We start from the raw sequence: 18,225 nt of genomic DNA on the forward strand, positions 1-18,225 counted from the left end.
TTTTTGAGAGAGAGAGAGAGAGAGAGAGAGAGAGAGAGAGAGAGAGAATCTCAAGCAGGCTCCATGCTTAGCACAGAGTCCGATGCGGGGGTTGATCCATGATGCTGATATCATGACATGAGTTGAAATCAAGAGTCAGATGCCCAGCTGACTGAACCACCCAGGCGCCCCTGTGATATCAGACTTTTAAAGGTAAACTGAAAGTTTGAACCTAACAAATTTTATTGATTCTACACACTGATGAAGCAATAAGGACTAACAGGTAACAACAAACATCTTGAAGAATATTTTATAAATTAAATGTTAAAAATGTTATGGCAGTGATTTATTGGATATAACGCCAAAAGCACAGGCAAAAAGCAAAAATAGACAAATGGGGCTATATCAAACTTAAACACTTTCGCACATCAAAGGAAATAGTCAAAAGAATGAAAAGAACCTACAGAATGGGAGAAAACATCTTCAAACCAGTTATCTGATAAGGGGTTAATGTACAGAATATATAAAGAACTATAAGTCAACAGCAATAAAAAAATTCAATACTTATCTAATTAAAAAGTGGATAAAGAACTTGGACAGACATTTCTCCAAAGAAGATATACAAATTGCCAACATGATTATGAAAAGAGGCTCAACATTAGTAATCAATGGAAAATGCAAATCAAAACTATGATGAAATATTACCTCATACCCATTAGGATGGTTAGTATCAAAAACAGAAAGTAAGTAGTGTTGGCAAAGATGTGGAGAAATTGGAACCCTTGTACATTGCTGGTAGGTATGTTAAATAGTGCAGCCACTATGAAAAACAAAGGAGTTGCCACAAAAAATTAAAAATAGAATTACTATGTGACACAGGAATTCCACTACTAGGTAAGTACACAAAAGAATTGAGAGCAGGGGACCTACAATATTTACATCCTCATGTCCATTGCATCATTCACAATAGCCAGGAGGTAGAAGCAACCTAAATGTCTACTGACACATGAATGGATTTAAAAAAATAGCATATATATGTATAATGGAATGTTATTCAGTCTCTAAAAAGAAGGAAATTCTGCTACATGCTGCAACAAGTATGAACCTTGAGGACATTATGCTAAGTGATATGGCAGTCACCAAATGACAAATGCTCTGTGATTCTACTTATATGAGGCATCTAAAGTAATCAAACTCACAGATACAGAAAACAGAATTGTGGTTGCCAGGGCTGAGGGGACAGGAAAACGGGGTATAATGCTTCAGTTTTGTAAGATAAAAAATTTCTAGAGATCTGGTGCAGAGCAATGTGAACATGGTTAACACTACCCAACTGTACACTTCAAAATGGTTTTATGTTTTTTACCACTATCAAAAAAAAAAAAACCAAACCAAAAAACCACCACCACCAACAACCAAATTCAGAATCTGTATACTTAAAAGATGTTTGTTGTATTACTATTTATGCTAATACAAATGTAGGATTACTTGGGATCCATTTTATTTTATTTTATTTTATCTTTATAATTTTTATTTTTTATGTAAGCTCTACACTCAATGTGGGGATTGGACTCATGACACTGAGATCAAGAGTTCAATGCTTTACAAACTGAGCCAGCCAGGTGCCCTATGGGAGCCAAATTTTAAATAAATCATGAGACATGAAAAAAATAAAAAATATTAAATGGCTATAGTACTTAACACAACATTTTTATAATTTGTGACTTTTCTCAAAATCTTATCTGAAACCCAGGGAACTAGATTTGCCTCACAATTAAAAAATGTTTAGATTTTAGGTAATGTGATAGGGGTACCTGAGTGGCTCTATCAATTGAGTCTCTGACTCTTGGTTTTAGCTCAGGTCATGACCCGAGGGTTGTGGGTTTGAGTCCCACATTGGGCTCTGTGCTGAGTGTGGAGCCTGCTTAAGATCCCCCTTAAGATTCTTGCTGTCTCTCTCTCTCAAAAAATAAGGAAAAAAAAAAAAAAAAAAAAAGGAAGAAGAAAATGAAAAAAAAAAAAAAGAAAGGTAATGTGATAAATTACAGTGGTTTTTTTGTTTTTTAATTGAAGTATGACACACAATGTTAGTTTCAGGTGTACAACATAGTGATTCAACAACTCTACACATTATGAGATACTCACCACAAGTGTAGCTATCATCTGTCACCACACAGTGCTATTACGAAAGCACTGACTATATTCCTTATGCTATGCTTTCCATCCCCATGACTTATTCATTCCGTAACTGGAAACATGTACCTTCCATCTCTCTTTCACCCATTTTGCCCTTTTGCCCCTCCCCACCAAGAAACCATCAGTTTGTTCTCTGTATTAATGGGTCTGACTCCACTTTTTTTGGTTCGGTTTGTTTTTTAGATTCTGTGTATAAGTGAATCTACTGGTCTTTCTGTTTGACTTATCTCACTTAGCATAACATCCCCTAGTTTCATCCATGTTGTCACAAAAGGTAAGACCTCATTCTTTTTTATGGCTAAGTTAATACTCCATTGTGTGTGTGTGTGTGTCTGTGTGTGTGTGAGTGTGTGTGTGTGCACACGCCTCATCTTCTTTATCCATTCATCTTTCGATGTACACGTGGGTTGCTTCCGTATCTTGGCTATTGTAAATACTGCTGAAATCAACATAAGGATGCACATTATCTTTTCAAATTAGTATTTTTGTTTCTTTGGGTAAATATCCAGTATACTGTATAGTTAGGAACATCCTTAGTGGCATCTCATCTAGCAGCCTGGTACTCGAATATTATTATTACTGTTATAAAGAGTATGAGTAGTTATGTGAAATTGGATTAATAAAAACTATAAATAGCCCACATCAGTTCAGGTCAAATTTTATTATCAGCTGAAAAACCTTTAGGTATTCAAAACTTTTTGAAATTTTACTCCTAAAGAATTATAGATCTATATTTAATTTCAAATAATTATAATCTCATGCTTTATAATTTATAAGCCCAATTTCCTACTGTTCATTTATTTCTATCTGCTACCAATTTAATAGATGATACAATATGCTACAAAGTCAATAAACTCTCAAGTATCCATACCTTTTTTTAGACTTTTTAATTAATTAATTAATTAATTAATTTTTTTGATTTACATCCAAGTTAGTTAACATATAGTGCAACAATGATTTCAGGAGTAGATCCCTTAATGCCCCTTACCCATTTAGCCCATCTCCCCGCCCACAACCCCTTGCAGCAACTCTGTTTGTTCTCTATATAAAAAGAGTCTCTTATGTTTTGTCCCCCTTCCTGTTTTTATATTATTTTTGCTTCCCTTCTCTTATGTTCATCTAACACTTTTTCTAGTTTCTCTCTTTTAGAAACAATGCTGCTACAAAGTTATGTTCATATTATTTTGTTCTCTAGAACCATTTCCTCAGAATAAATTCCAAGACGGGGCACCTGGGTAGCTGAGCATCCAACTCTTAATTTTGGCTCAGGTAATCATCTCAGAGCTGTGAGGTTGAGCCCTGCATTGGGCTCTGCACTGACTGCGTGGAGCCTGCTTGGGATTCTCTGTCTCCCTCTTTCTCTGCCCCTCTCCTGCACATGTGTACTCTCTCAAAATAAATAAACATTAAAAAAAAAAAAAAAGAATAAATTCCAAGACATAACCAGTCACTAGGTCAGAAAGAATGAAAACTTGTTTCTTAAAACACATTGTTAGACATACGTTGGAAAGCACTGTGCTAATTACAATGTGTCTGTGCTTTTACAGTCTCATTAATTCTGGATCTTCAGTTCTCTCTCTCTCTCTCTCTCTCTCTTTTTTTTTTTTTTTTTTGCCTAGCTTAATAGTGTGAAATGATTCATTTGTTATTTTTTAAGTTAGCTTTTCTTTCATTACTAGTAGTGAAATTAACATACTCCCATAAAAATGTGTGTGTTTGTGCGTGTGAATCTTGTGTGTAGTTTCTTTGCCCCTAGTTTATCAAGGTGGTCCTGTCCGTGTGAGTAAGTTCTGTAGGTATTACTTCATTCTAATCACTCAACTGATGTTTAATTGGTCAAACTAGTTTCAGTAGAGACAAAAAGTCAGAAGAACAGAAATGGTGAGTTCTTCTTTGAAGATCCAAAGATCTTTGAGGGCCCTTAAGGATTTAGGAATAATTATTACCATTTTTCATCTTTCATAGAAAGGAAATACCAATATACCTTTCTAGTCTTTTTTGAAACAAATAATAATCAAATTTTAGTCATTATAAGCTAACAAAACAGTGTAAGTTAATAACATGTAGTGCGCAAAATTTGTTGGATTTTTAAAAACATACTTACCTCCTATTTTTCTTACCTCTATTCAAAGTAACTTTGGAAAGGCCAAAATCTGTTAGCTTAATATGACCTTCATTAGAAATAAGCATATTGTCTGGTTTCAAATCCCTGGATATACAAAAGACAAATATCAGATAACTAAAAAAGAGCTAGTGTTGATGTTAGAATTAGCAGGGGAAAAAGCCAGAAAGTTACAGAGAAGATTCAAACCCTATATATTTTCTCTAAAATAAGGCACTTATTGCTGGCTTTGAAAATGTGGGAAACAACTCTCAAAAGTAAATGATCTTTTGTATATTTGAACCTATGAGAAAGTTAACTGATGCAATGCTTTATTAGCTTTGGCATTATTCATTAGATTTTTCCATTAAAACAAATAAACTTCATTAGATAAAATAAACTTCAGGCCAAGTCAAAATCATATTTACCTCTCTCAAGGAGGGTAAGATTAAGCCTTAATAGAGGAGAGCCACTTAGAACATGACATTTTAGAACATGACCGTGCACAGAGCAAAACACTGTAAGTCAGCTTGAATTATAAAATATAGCACTTCTGTGTGACAATAAAGGAGTAGAAAAAAGATTCAATATTCTTCACAGCAAAATGGCATACTGATGCTCAAAGCAACATATTAAAAAAAACAAAGGGAGGGGAGATGAAAGAAGAGTTGATGGAGCTTCTAAACATACACAATATGTTTACCTGGGTTATCTACCAAACTTTAGATAACCCAGATACATAGGCAAATGATTATGCAAATATTTCAGACTCAAATATTTAATACATAATTTGATTACTTGTGCTTTTAAGTAATAGTTTGTACAACAGTCTCTACCTGTGGATGATTCCATGTCTGTGAAGATAGTCTAGAGCCAAGGCTACTTCAGAAATATATTTGACAGCCATCTCTTCATCAAAATAACCATATATATGTAAGAGAGACTTGACATCTCCACCAATAAGATATTCCATTACCTATCAAAAAGGAATGTAAATATTACAAAATACAAACAATATGATTAACTTTAAAAATGTTATTTGAGTGTTACAGTTATGTATTTTTAGCATGGTTCTATAACAGACACATTTAAAAAAAATTTTTTTAACATTTTTATTCACTTTTAGAGAGACAGAGAAACACAGCATGAGCGGAAAGGGCAGAGAGAGAGAGGGAAACACAGAATCTAAAGCAGGCTCCGGGCTCTGAGGTGTCAGCGCAAAGCCTGACGCGGGGCTTGAACTCACGCACCAAGAGATCATGACCTGAGCTGAAGTGGGCCGCTTAACCAACTGAGCCACCCAAGAGCCCCCAGACACATTTTCTTAAAATTTATTTTGGAAGAGAGCGGGGAGGGAGAGTGCAAGCAGGGGAAAAGCAGAGAGAGGGAGAAAGAATACCAAGCAGGCCCTGCACTGACAGAGTCTCAGGCTCAGCCCCAGTGGGGGGGGCTTGAACTCATGAACCATGAGATCATGACCTGAGCCGAAATCAAAAGTCAGATGCTTAACTGAATGAGCCACTCAGGCACCCCAGCACAGACACATTTTCTTGATATCACTCAGTATACATTAATACCAAGTTTGCTCATGTTGCCATATAATTTTTTTAATTTAAATTAAAATGTTTAATCTAAATAAAAATTCAGACTTATACAAAAGGTATAAGGACAGTCCCATATACTCTTTATCTAGATTTACCTATTGTGAGCATTTTGCCACATTTGCTTTCTTCCTCTCCTCATATATGAATATAAAATAAACCTTTGTTAATAATTAACAAACATATGTTATTATGTTACATAATAAAATAATAGGATTATTAACATTATCGATACAAATATCTTTTTTTTTTTTTTTAACGTTTATTCATCTTTGAGAGACAGAGCATGAGCAGGGAAGGGGCAGAGAGAGGGAGACAGAGAATCTGAAGCAGGCTCCAGGCTCTGAGCAGTCAGCACAGAGCCCGATGCGGGACTCGAACTCACGAACTGTGAGATCATGACCTGAGCCTCAGACGCTCAACTGACTCAGCCACCCAGGCGCCCTGACACAAATATCTTAAATGCATGTATTTCTATTCAGACTAAAGAAATTAATTTAAAAATATGGTGATGTGCCTGGGTGGCTCAGTCAGTTAAGTGTCTGACTCCTGATTTCAGCTCAGGTCATGATCTCATGGTTTGTGAATTCGAGCCCCACATCAGGCTCTGCACTGGCAGCATGGAGCCTGCTTGGGATTCTTCCTCCCTCTCTCTCTGCACCTCCACCTCCACTGCTCACACTGTCTCTCTCTCAAAATAAATAAATAAAGATTAAAACTTTTTTAAAAACATGGCAACATTAACTGATATTTATAGCTTTAAAGCTTTGCTAAATAATTGGAGAATACAGTTGAAGAGGTCACGATACAAAATTCTTCATCATGTATCTAACAAGGATATTCTTACACAACTACAGCATAATAAAATTCAAGGAGCTTAACACTACTATAATGTATTATCTAATCTATAGTCCATATTCAAATTTCTCTGAGTATCTAAATAAACATCCCAGATAGCACTTCCCCTCATCCCGCTGCCCATGCATGGGATTTAGTTGTCATGTCTCTTTAGTCTCCTTTAATCTGGGACAGTCCTTTGCCTTTTTTGAGGGGGGTAGTCTTTCCTGACATCTGATTATTTCCTCACGATTTAATTCAGGCTATGTATTTTTGGCAGGAATACTAAATAAGTCAACTAAATAAGATGTTGACTCTTTCCTAGAGACTCTCACCAGATGGGACACCTAATGTCAGCATGTTCCATTACTGGTGATGTTGACCTTGATCACTTAGTTAAGGTGGTAACTTCCAGATTTCTCCATTGAAGAAGCACTTTTTTATCCCTTGCTCATTAATAAGTAATGGAGGAAATACTTTGAGAGTATGCAAATAACCTGTTTCCCAACAAATTTTCAAGCACTGATTTTTTTTTTTTTTTTTTTTTTTTGTGTGCTCTTCTTTGTAACTATATTTTAAATTCCTTCCAAAACAAAGCCCCAAGAACCCCCAGGTTCAAGTATGGCCCTGAGCGTGGTCCACTGCTGTCCTGTATTCATGCTTGGATACTCATTTACTAACATCAAACCCCAGAATGGAAGATGTGACGTAGCAGGATTCTCTCTTCCATGGCATGAGTCCTCTGCTGACTTAAGGGGTGACAGTGCAGTCAACGTGGAAAACACACTGGAATTTTTTCTTGGAACTGGGCTGTGATGGGACGTGCCTGCCAGGAACGTCATCATCTTTTCCTTGACTCCCCCTCCTCTAGTTTCTGAAGGTATAGCAGAAAATATCTTCTTTGAAGATACTGATAACAATTCCAAAAGACAAAACACACCTCCAATGTGCTGTGCTTTCATATTCTGGGTTTAATTCAGCTGCCGAATGAGCTGATTGATGCGTTCGCCTCGATAGCCTGGTAAGCCCACCTCCTTGAGAAAGCCCACTCTATTCTTGGTAGCATGACGGGCCACTGAGAGATGGAAAGGACGTAAGAAGTCACAAATGGCCTGGAAATTCTTCCCCGGAAAGGCAATTTCATGAATGAGGTCTTCCAAGCAAATAACACCGTACTTCCCCAGATGCTCCTCAATCACTGTGTTGTCTGTCAAAGGGATGGTTTTATTCTTGACCTTGGCTTGTCCACGTTTCAAGATGAGTTCCCGGACAGACTTCAGATTTGGAAATCCCCAGGCCACATACGGTTCCACTATATGCAGCGTTTTTATGGTCTGGGGGGTCACTCTGAAAAAGACACCACTGAAAATCTTCTTCAGGCGAAGCCTTGCAATGGTCCTCTGCAACAGTGAACTCACCCCATTAATCCTTTGGATGCGTACAACAAAGGCCAAGGAATGTTTATCCGGCACTTCCAAACCGCGAGGTTTCACTTCTAGTCGTCTGAGGCGCACCCTGTCGCGTTGCTGCCGCCAGGAATCATGTAGGAACCATTCCAGTCGCTTAAACTTGACCTCTTTTCCTTTCTTCTGCTCCTTCTTGTCCAAAAGTGCCTGCTTCGCTTGAGTGGCTTTAAGGGCCTGATACGCCTTCCTCTTTTTCAGGAGATTTTCTGGAACCAAAGGAATCTTTTTTCTTTGCTCTTGCTCCGCCATGTTTCCAAAGCTGTGGCTACCGGCTACTGCTCAAGCACTGATTTTAGCATCATGTGACTATAGGTGATTCTTGTCTGAATCCACTATTGCTATGTGGTTGCAATACTATTCCTTCCACATGCACTAGTCATTACTCTCAAAAATTTGTATCGTTTTAAGGTATAAGATACTGCCTACTAAGAACTTAATAAAACAAAGTCCTTTCGTTCCCTTTTAGGCCAGTAATTTCCCTGGTAGAGACTAGTCAATGTTTGTTGGTGATATCAATCATTAAAACATTTACTAAGCACAAAATCTGTGTTATACACTGTGCTAGCACTGGGAATATAAGCATGAATAAAATGTCTCTGCCAGTGAAAGAGTTTAAAGTAGTTTACAGTAGTAGAAAAATAAGTAAATAGATCCTGTATTTGAGTTCATGAGTGTTTATTTTCTTACATTCTCATCGATTGTTATTGATCCTTTTTATCTTTGTCAATCTAAAAAAATGGACTTGTTTAAACATTCACTTTATTTACCGTTAGGGAGACCTTTACACAATTTTTGGTCTTTTATGTATCTTCTGTGAATCACTTCTGTGCCCATTTTTCTATTGGGTATTTAATTATTTCCTATTGATGTGTAAAACCTGTTACACAGTAGTAAAATTAGCCCTTTGTGTGTCTTTTTTTCTTTTAATCAATTCAAAATTTTATTTTTTTTTGATTTTTATTTTTACCTTTGTGTGTCTTTTGAACAATATTTTCTCCAAACTTGTTATTCGACTATGTAAATCGTATTTTGTATAAAAATGTTTTACTTTGTACTTAGTAAGACCTACACCAACTTATGATTATAAAAGTTTTCTTCTAGTACTTTTATGGATTCACTTTTTTAAGTAGAAATCTATGATACGAAAGGGGAACAAGTGACTCTAGCACTATGTCATGTTTCATAACTGTTCAGAAAGTTATTTCAAGTAACTTCAAAAAACAGAATTTTATTTTTTATCATTATTATTTTTTACAACTGCAGGAAATTATAATTTTTTTATGTTTATTTTTATTTTTGAGAGAGCGCCAGCAGGGGTGGGGTAGAGAGAGAGGGATACACGGAATCTGAAGCAGGCTCCAGGCTCTGAGCTGTCAGCACAGGGCCCGATGCAGGGCTTGAACTCACGACAGTGAGATCATGACCTGAGCTGAAGTTGGACGCTTAACCAACTGAGCCACCCAGGTGCCCCCAAAAAACAGAATTAAAAAAAAGTTTATTGGGGTGCCTGGGTAGCTCAGTCAGTTAGGCTTCTGACTTTGGCTCAGGTCATGAATCACAGTTTGTGAGTTTGAGCTCCAAGTCAGGCTCTGTGCTGATAGCTCGGAGCCCAGAGCTTGCCTCAGATTCTGTGTCTTCCTCTCTGTGCCCCTCCCCTGCTCTTGCTCTCTTTCAAAAAAAAAAAAATTTTTTTTTTAAAGTTTATTTATGTATTTGAGAGAGAGAGAGAGACAGAGACAGAGACAGAGAGAGGGGGTGGGGAGAGGGGCAGAGAGAGCGAGGAAAGAATCATAAGCCGGCTCTGCACTGTCAGTGCAGAGCCCAATGTGGGGCTCCATCTTACCAACCATGAGATCATGACCTGAGTCAAAATCAAGAGTCGGATGGACACCTAACCAACTGAGCCACCCCCAGAATTATGATAGTATATCCCAAGGGGAAAAAGAACTGCAAAAAAATCATAAATTAAATCCAGTTGCTTTAGTGTTAGTAAAACAATATTGGTATTGTTGTTTTGAAAATACCAGATATACATAATGTTGTAAGTTAAAGCAAATGAATAATTATGTTAATGTTGTTAGGAACCTGCACAGTCAGGGTAAAAGAATACATATTTTTTTTCAAAATATTTTTACATGTTATATATTTTTCAAAGATGTTGAGTAAAAATTCTATAATTTTCCATTGAATTGGAAATTGAAGCATGAACTCATGATATATTTTTCTCTTTCTACAAAAATGTTTTAGGGGCGCCTGGGTGGCGCAGTCGGTTAAGCGTCCGACTTCAGCCAGGTCACGATCTCGCGGTCCGTGAGTTCGAGCCCCGCGTCAGGCTCTGGGCTGATGGCTCGGAGCCTGGAGCCTGTTTCCGATTCTGTGTCTCCCTCTCTCTCTGCCCCTCCCCTGTTCATGCTCTGTCTCTCTCTGTCCCAAAAATAAATAAAAAAAAAAAAAAAAAAAAAAAAACGTTGAAAAAAAAAATGTTTTAAAATACATAAGTCATGGGGATAAAAGTACAGCACAGGAAATATACTCAATGACATTGCAATTAAATTCGGTGACCAATGGTAACTAGACTTATTGTGGGGATCATTTTGTAATGTATGAAAATATGGACTCGCTATGATTTACACCTGAAACTAATAGGATATTGTTTTTAATCTTTTAATTTTTCCTGATGCTCTGTAAGGTCTTACCACATACTGTTTCATAAGCAGTGTCTGATTAAACAGTTAGTCCCCTATTGTCTTTGTGAATGGAATACATCAGTGTTTCCTTCTTTTTCTGTAAAGAGCCAGATAGTAAGTATTTTAGGCTTTGTGAGCCATGTATGGTTCTATGTGGCAACTACCTCACTCTTCTGTTGTTGCAAAAGAGCAGCCATAGATAATAAGTAAACAAAAGGATGTAGTTGTATTCCAATAAAATGTATTCATCAAAATTCAAATTTCATATAATTTTCATATATCACAAAATATTATTCTTCCTTTGATTTTTTTCAACATTCTAAAAATGCAAAAACTATTCTCAGCTCACAGGCTGTATAGAAACAGTGGACCATATTTGGCTCACCACAGACGTAAAAGATGTAAAGTCAATTACTCTTTTTTTTTTTTTTTTAATTTAATGCTTATTTTTGCGAGACAGAGAGAGAGAGACAGAAACAGACAGAGTGTGAGTGGTGGAAGGACAGACAGAGAGGGAGACACAGAATCCAAAGCAGGCTCCAGGCTCTGAGCTGTCAGCACAGAGCCCAACGTGGGGCTCGAACTGACAGACTGACAGATCATGACCTGAGCTGAAGTCGGAGGCCTAACTGACTGAGCCACCCAGGTGCCCCAAAAGTCAATTATTCTTACAGTATTTTTCACCTTCTTACTGATACTCTATATATTTTTTTTGACTCAGTGAATTATCCTATAAATTAGACCCATATCTCTGGCTTTCTCAGAGCAAAGGTGTCTCCAGAGGGGCTGTCTTTAATACTGATTTAGGGTGAATTCCAATACAAATTTATATCTTTTCTCCAAAATCCAACTTCGAAGCTTCTCACAGAGAAGGTCATTACAACAGGAACTGCAATTCATGCTAAGGTATTTATTGGAGTGTTTTTTAGAACAGTAAAAAAACCCAAAGCAACTCATCAATAGGATATTTGTTATAAAAATTATGTAATTCCTAAATAAATCTATGGAATTCTGTGTAGCCATTAAAAAGGATGAGGTCTGGTGCACCGAGGGGGCTCAGTTGGTTGAGCACCCAACTCTTAGTTTCAGCTAAGGTTATGATCTCACAGTCTGGTCGTGGGATTGAGCCTGCAGGTCCGTGGAGCTGGCTTAAGATTCTCTATCACTTCTCGGCCTTTTGGCTAAGATCAAGTGAAGATTCTCTCTCTCTCTCTGTCCCTCCTCCACTTGCACGAGTGTACTTTCTTTCTCTCTCCCTCAAAAAAATAAATAAATAAAACTTACTTAAAAAAAAAAAAAAAGGATGAGGTCACCAGTAAGTGGAAAAAAAATAAGTAGAACAGTACTTACAATATGATCACATTTCATGTACTTATTTAAACTGTACAAAAAACATTTATTTATTTATGTTTATTTATTTTTGAGAGAGACAGTGCAAGTTGGGGAGGGGCAGAGAGAGAGAGACACACACACACACACACACACACACACACAGAATCTGAAGCAGGCTCCAGGCTCTAAGCTGTCAGCACAGAGCCCAACGTGGGGCTCGAACCCATGAATCGGGAGATCATGACCTGAGCCAAAGTTGGACGCTTAACCGACTGAGCCACCCAGGCACCCCTAAAAATCTTTTTACCCATCCTAAATTAGTCCCAATGCAGAAAAGGTGCTCACCACTGTCCTAGAAAAACTTTTTACTTTCCAAAATTTTCTGGCCTTCCCATTAAATCTGTGTAACCACATTAAAAAAAAAAAAAAAAAAAAAAAATGAGAGAAAAAGTGTGAGCAGGCAGAAAGGGAGAGAATCCCGAGCAGGTTCTGCGCCCTCAGGGCAAAGGATATTTCCACCGTCTAGATTTTCTCATATTGTCTTACATTTATATATCTAACCATTAAGGATGGTTTACTGAGTGTGTAATACAAGGAACAAGACAAAAGCATGAGATCATGAACCATGAGATCACAACCTGAGGTGAAATCAAGAGTCAGATGCTTAACAGACTGAGCCACTGAGGCGTCCCTGTAACCACATTTAATGTCAGTCTAAATATACTCACAGATTTACTGAAAGACTAGAAATGGATTTAACCATCAGGTACCAAAAGAGTTTCAGATTTGACTGTGTTTATAACCTTTCCTGAACATTCAGGTCTACAACTCGAAGTTGAATATCATGTTCTTCCACATGAGAGTTCTGTTCAGACTCAAACTTTTATAATTTTTTTTTAAGTTTATTTATTTTGAGAGAGGGAATGTATGTGTACTCACACACGTGCAAGCAGGGGAGGGGCAGAGAGAGAGGGAGAGACAGAATCCCAAGTAGGTTCCATGCTGTCAGATCTCACGATCAGTGAGATCATGACCTGAGCCAAGATCTTAATCTTAACTGACTGAGCCACCCAGGCACCCTTCAAGTTTTTGACATAGAAAAATGTTGAAGTGTGGCACAATTAAGTTCCACAGAGGGCTTCAGCATATCGAGGAGAAAGGGTTTCCACTACTGAAGGCAATCAAATTATGAAAGAAATCAGCATTCCATTGGTAAACTATGAATCTGGCGTCTAAAATCTACATCCTAAGACCCATTCATTCATGGAAAACCATTTGTGCATACCAAACAGAAGCTATTGGAGTCACCATTTAATCCATAGATCATCTCAGAAATCAAAAGAATCTCTAAAATATGTAGTCAAGATATCCTCACCAATTCCTGCCCCCTCAAATTCTTCCTTAGAAATGAAAAGCAAGCAATTGTCAAAGTCCACACACCCAATATCCACCACCTCCCCAAATCTTTCTTTATTACATACCAAACTTTGTATAGTATTCCCATTATATGTCCTTTACTTGCCAAATATTTTTAGCACCATGTGCCAGGCACTGTTCTACATGCTTTATATTAACCTATTAAAATGTCACAGTAACTTCTGAAGTAAGTACTATTATTATCTCCATTTTGCAGGTGAGGAAACTGAGGTGTGGAAGTTAATTTTATGTGTCATTTTGGCTAAGCCATGGTACTCAGAGATTTGGTGAAACATGAACCTAAATGTTGCTATGAAGGTGTGTTAGATGATATAAACATCTAGGTAGACTTTGAGTTAAAGCTGATGACCCTCCATATTCTCGGTGGGACCAATCCAGTAAGTTGAAGGCCTTAAAAGAAAAAAGACTGTCCTCCATGCCTCCCACCTCTACCCTACCCACCCCAAGAAAAAGGAATTATGCTTCTACACTGCTTTTTGGATCTGAGTTGTAACACCAACTCTTCAGGTCTACAGCCTGCTGGCCTACCCAGCAGATTTCAAACTTGAAAGCCCCAACAATCACAAAGAACAATTCCTTAAATCCCCACCCTCTAAACACACCACATACACCCTATTCTTTTTCTCTGGTGAACCCTGGTTCAAACAACCGGTAAGGGTACTTGGTCAAAGTCATAAAGCTAGAAAGTGCAAAAGTTGGAATTCAAACGCAAGTGCTCTAAACTCAGAGACTGTATTCTTCTTGAGTCACTAAATTCAGTGATTGCTAAATGAAGAAAAAAATGGAAAATTACTCACCAAGTAGACATTATTTGCTGACTGTAGTGAATAGTACAAATGGACAATGAAAGGACTTTTGCTTAGTGCTAGTGCGTCCCTCTCGGCTTGCACCTGATGTGTCATATTTTTGTTGATCATGTCTGCTTTTTTGACAACCTATGGTAGACAACATGATAACACATTCATTTTATCTTTTATTACAAAGTGTTCTCAAGTTTCAGAGTTGCCTTTTGTGAAAACAACCAGATGAAAGAAAAAGATGAAGAGAAAACACAGATGTCATTTGTACTCCACATTGCCATCAGGAAACTGTCAGAAAAACAGCAAATATGGTGAAAACAAATCAAACCTTTTTTCAAGAGAACTGCTTATTTTGGCATCACGTGGCAAAAGTATCACATCCTTTTTGAGAAGGAAAAAGAAGTAAACAAATGTTCCCTTAGTGCCCTGCATATTAGTAGAAAAAAAGTTCCATTCTACTGTTCTTTTAACAAAGTCAAAGGATAGTGATCTTCCTCCTAATAAGCCTCCATAATCAGGAACCTACGCACAGAGAATTAGCAGCTAGTAAATTTTTTTAACTTCTGATTCTTTGATGGATGGGAATTAGAAAGAGGAAGAACATAGGAAGTTTGTTTCCCTAGGGAAAAAAAAAATCTTAAGAATGGTTAGAACTACTGAAAGTTAATAGTCTCAAATGTTGTCTTACAGAAAATAACAAATTACTCTTTTCAAGTTTCAAGGTAATTGGTGTGGAAGCAAAACTATGATATAATCTACATTAAAATTGGAGCACTAACCTGAATAGTCAGCAACACTGAGATCAATTCTCAGGATGATTAAAAGTCATATTTCTTCCAAAGATTCATTAGAATATTTAACAAAATTATTAATACACTATCAATTCCAGCCTTATAACCTTTCCATAAGAAAACAAGGAAATTGGCAAAGCCAGTCTGTAAAATGATTTCACCTATGACTCCACTAGATTGGAAGCTCTGTGAGGGCATGTTTGTTTTGTTCACCACTGTACCCTAGATCCTACACACAAAGGGGACACTCAACAAATATCGAAAAAATGAATTGATGTTTTCATTTTAATAAGTGATAATGACTGATCAGCAAGTACAGCAGAAGGAAAAGCAACATATGAAGCAAGGAAGAATTAAATTCAATGGGGTGTGTCTGAGAGGTCAGGGAAGGTTTGAAGAGGGGCTAAGATGAATCTTAATACATAAATAACACAGGTGGAGATGAGCAGAGAAGGGTGGAAGAAAAGCACTTAAGGAGGAACCAGCACAAACGTAAGTTCAGAAGCACAGCACTACACAGCATTCACGGACTAGTCAATTGTCTGGAGTGGCTAGAACATAGGATTTGTGGAAGTTACAGTTGATGTTTAGGGCCAGGACTTGGACCATGATTGCTTTTCTAAGGAGTTTGTTAGGTTGCATGTCACAGCCTAAGGAATGGATGAAAAAATAGCGATTCCAGTTAGGGGCCTATTCCTGGAAATGAAGGCCTGATGAATCTCAAAAACACTGTCAGGTAAAACAAAACAAAACAAAACAAAACACACACAAACAACAAAACAGATGTAAAAGAGCATGCATTGTATGATTCCATTTACATGCAATGTGGAGAAAGGGCAAACCTGCAGAGACAGAAAATAGATTGGTGGTTACCTGGGGCTAAGGGTGTTAAGGGGGAGGTACCGCAGATGGGCAGGAAGTCTTTTTGGGGTGATGGAAATGTTGTAAAATTGGATTGTGGTAATAGTTACACAATTTTTAATTTACTAAAAACTGACTTGTACTTTAAAAAGGAAGGAAGGGAGACAGGGAGGGAGGAAGAAAAGACAAAAGAAAAAGAAAAAGTGAAGTCCTGTGCTTGGGCAGACTTGGGAACGTAATAGAATGGAAGAGATAATAAGAAGGAATACCAGACCGGGTGCCTGGGTGGCTCAGTCGGTTGAGCTTCCGACTCTTGGTTTTATCTCAAGTCACGCTCTCACATTCCGTGAGTCCGAGCCCCTCATCAGGCTCACACTGGCAGTACGAAGCCTGCTTGGGATTCTCTCTCTGTCTCTCCCCCGCTCACTCTCATTTGAAACGAATAAATAAACTTTAAAAATTTTTTAAAAAGAGAAGGAATATGAGACAAAATTGACAGGACTAGTTGAGACATAGGTTATACAGATGGAGTAGAGGGAAATTAAAATGACTCACGTTTCTAGCCTGAATGACAGGGATGAAGGTGGTTTTATTAAGCGGAGAGAGGGAGTACAGAAAGTTCAGTGTTTAAGCAGTTAGGTGGAGAGGATTGTTCAAAGTCAGGAAAGTACAATTTCAAGGCACTTGGTAGAGATTCACATAGCAACGTCCAACAGGAAGTTGAAACTGCATTAGCGGTAAAACTGCTGGTTTCTTTACCATGTTCATTCAGTGCTTAAATACGAGTAATCCGAAACTATGGGAGTGGGGAGTGAGGACCAAGAGTGGCCAGGAAAGCTTCAAATACATTGAAAGCTCTTGAATGCTTTTGGAATGATATGTACTGCTGCAAGGATAAAGGAGTGATATGTTCTAACGTGTTTCAGTTTAGTCTTTAAATAGTTGTTTCACATTTAATGTTTCAAACTTAATTCTGGTAAAGGTCAAGGCGGTAAAAAGGACTCAGAAGTCCTGATGTCTCCTAAGCATTGTTGGTGTGAAAAGGGCGTGGCAGAGGCGAGCCACTCGGCCTGCCGGCGCTCAGGTCATACCAGTAAGAAATCATAGGGCTGTGGAGGCCCCTACCGCCCTGGAGCCTGCCCAGTTCAGGGGGCAGAAAAGAGGGCCGAAGGTCCGAACTCTTTCCCTCTCTTTACTCCCCGCCTTCTTACCTTCACCGCATACAACTTGCCGCCTTTCTGCCCGAGATACACCTTCCCGAAGGCGCCGCGGCTAATAGGTTTCACTATGGTGAATTCCTCAATGGAAGGAGGTCTTGGCACCGGGATCCTATTCACGCACTCCACTGTCACTGCGTCTCCTCCACTCTCCTTCTCGCTCCCCGCAGTGCGCTCCATAGCAGGCCAGCCCAGAAGGAAGCCTGTAGCATCAGCTAAGGCCCCTTCCCAAGCCACAACTCCCGCCAACTAGGTTCAAAGTAAGGCCCCGCCCACGCAATGCGTCGGCAGTGACGTCACCGCGTTGCCGTGCTCGCGCCGAGCCCAGCGCAGCCCCGCCCCTGTCACCTCTGGCTCGTAAGCGCGGAAGTACCCAATGGAGCTGAGGGCTGGGACGCTGGGAAATTCTCCAACCAACCACACACTCTTCGAGGGCGGTGACCGCGGCCCAATTACCTCATTTAGTAATAACTGGGGAGGCACTGACTGTCTTTTGCTTACAAGAAATCTCGGGATTGACTAGGTTTCTCCTGACCTCCAAACGAGGTTGATGGGACCCGCCCTCACCCCGCTTTTGCTTGGTTTTGTTTGTTTTTTACCCCTCGTGACCTCGCACCCCTGGGCGAAATGTAAGCCAGTTTGGTTTGGCTCCCCGAAATCATACAATGTGGAGAAACTGGATGAGCAGGAAGCAGGTGGCTGGCCCTGTCATCTGACAATGTTAACAGGATGTAACTTGCCTGACTGAAGCAGATGAGGACCAATAGGAACAATTTTCGATTTATTGTGGGGAAGATAAAAAGCACTAAACTGTAGCGAAAGAGTTTATCATAACTCAAGGCCCAGTCGGAAAAGGAGACTATGTTGGAAGATTTCGTAAGGAAGATGCAAAAAGATTTAACAGGGTCAATGCCGTCCCC

General features: G+C 38.6%; 2 protein-coding genes across 2 annotated transcripts in view; both read right to left on the reverse strand.

The window, feature by feature from the left end:
• The window catches only part of MASTL (microtubule associated serine/threonine kinase like), a 37,287-nt gene extending 19,523 nt beyond the window's left edge, over positions 1–17,764 (reverse strand). Inside the window, exons 1-4 of the mRNA XM_049624747.1 lie at positions 17,300–17,764; positions 14,434–14,571; positions 5,113–5,252; positions 4,296–4,384 (exon numbers count right to left, since the gene is read on the reverse strand). Of these exons, the coding sequence (XP_049480704.1) occupies positions 4,296–4,384; positions 5,113–5,252; positions 14,434–14,571; positions 17,300–17,485 (553 nt within the window). The 5' untranslated portion in view covers positions 17,486–17,764. The remainder of the gene's footprint in view (positions 1–4,295; positions 4,385–5,112; positions 5,253–14,433; positions 14,572–17,299) is intronic.
• Positions 7,243–8,459, reverse strand: LOC125918659 (60S ribosomal protein L7-like 1). The gene has a single exon (XM_049624746.1). It carries the CDS (start codon positions 8,427–8,429, stop codon positions 7,686–7,688), a length of 744 nt encoding a protein of 247 aa, XP_049480703.1. The 5' UTR covers positions 8,430–8,459; the 3' UTR covers positions 7,243–7,685.
• Positions 17,765–18,225: the final 461 nt, after the last annotated feature.

The sequence above is a fragment of the Panthera uncia genome, chromosome B4, assembly GCF_023721935.1.
Source record: "Panthera uncia isolate 11264 chromosome B4, Puncia_PCG_1.0, whole genome shotgun sequence".
In the NCBI taxonomy this organism is placed as follows: Eukaryota; Metazoa; Chordata; class Mammalia; order Carnivora; family Felidae; genus Panthera; species Panthera uncia.

Coding starts and splice junctions, on each gene's coding strand:
- LOC125918659 (XM_049624746.1), bottom strand. CDS start 8,429: ATGGCGGAGCAAGAGCAAAGAAAAAAGATTCCTTTGGTTCCAGAAAAT.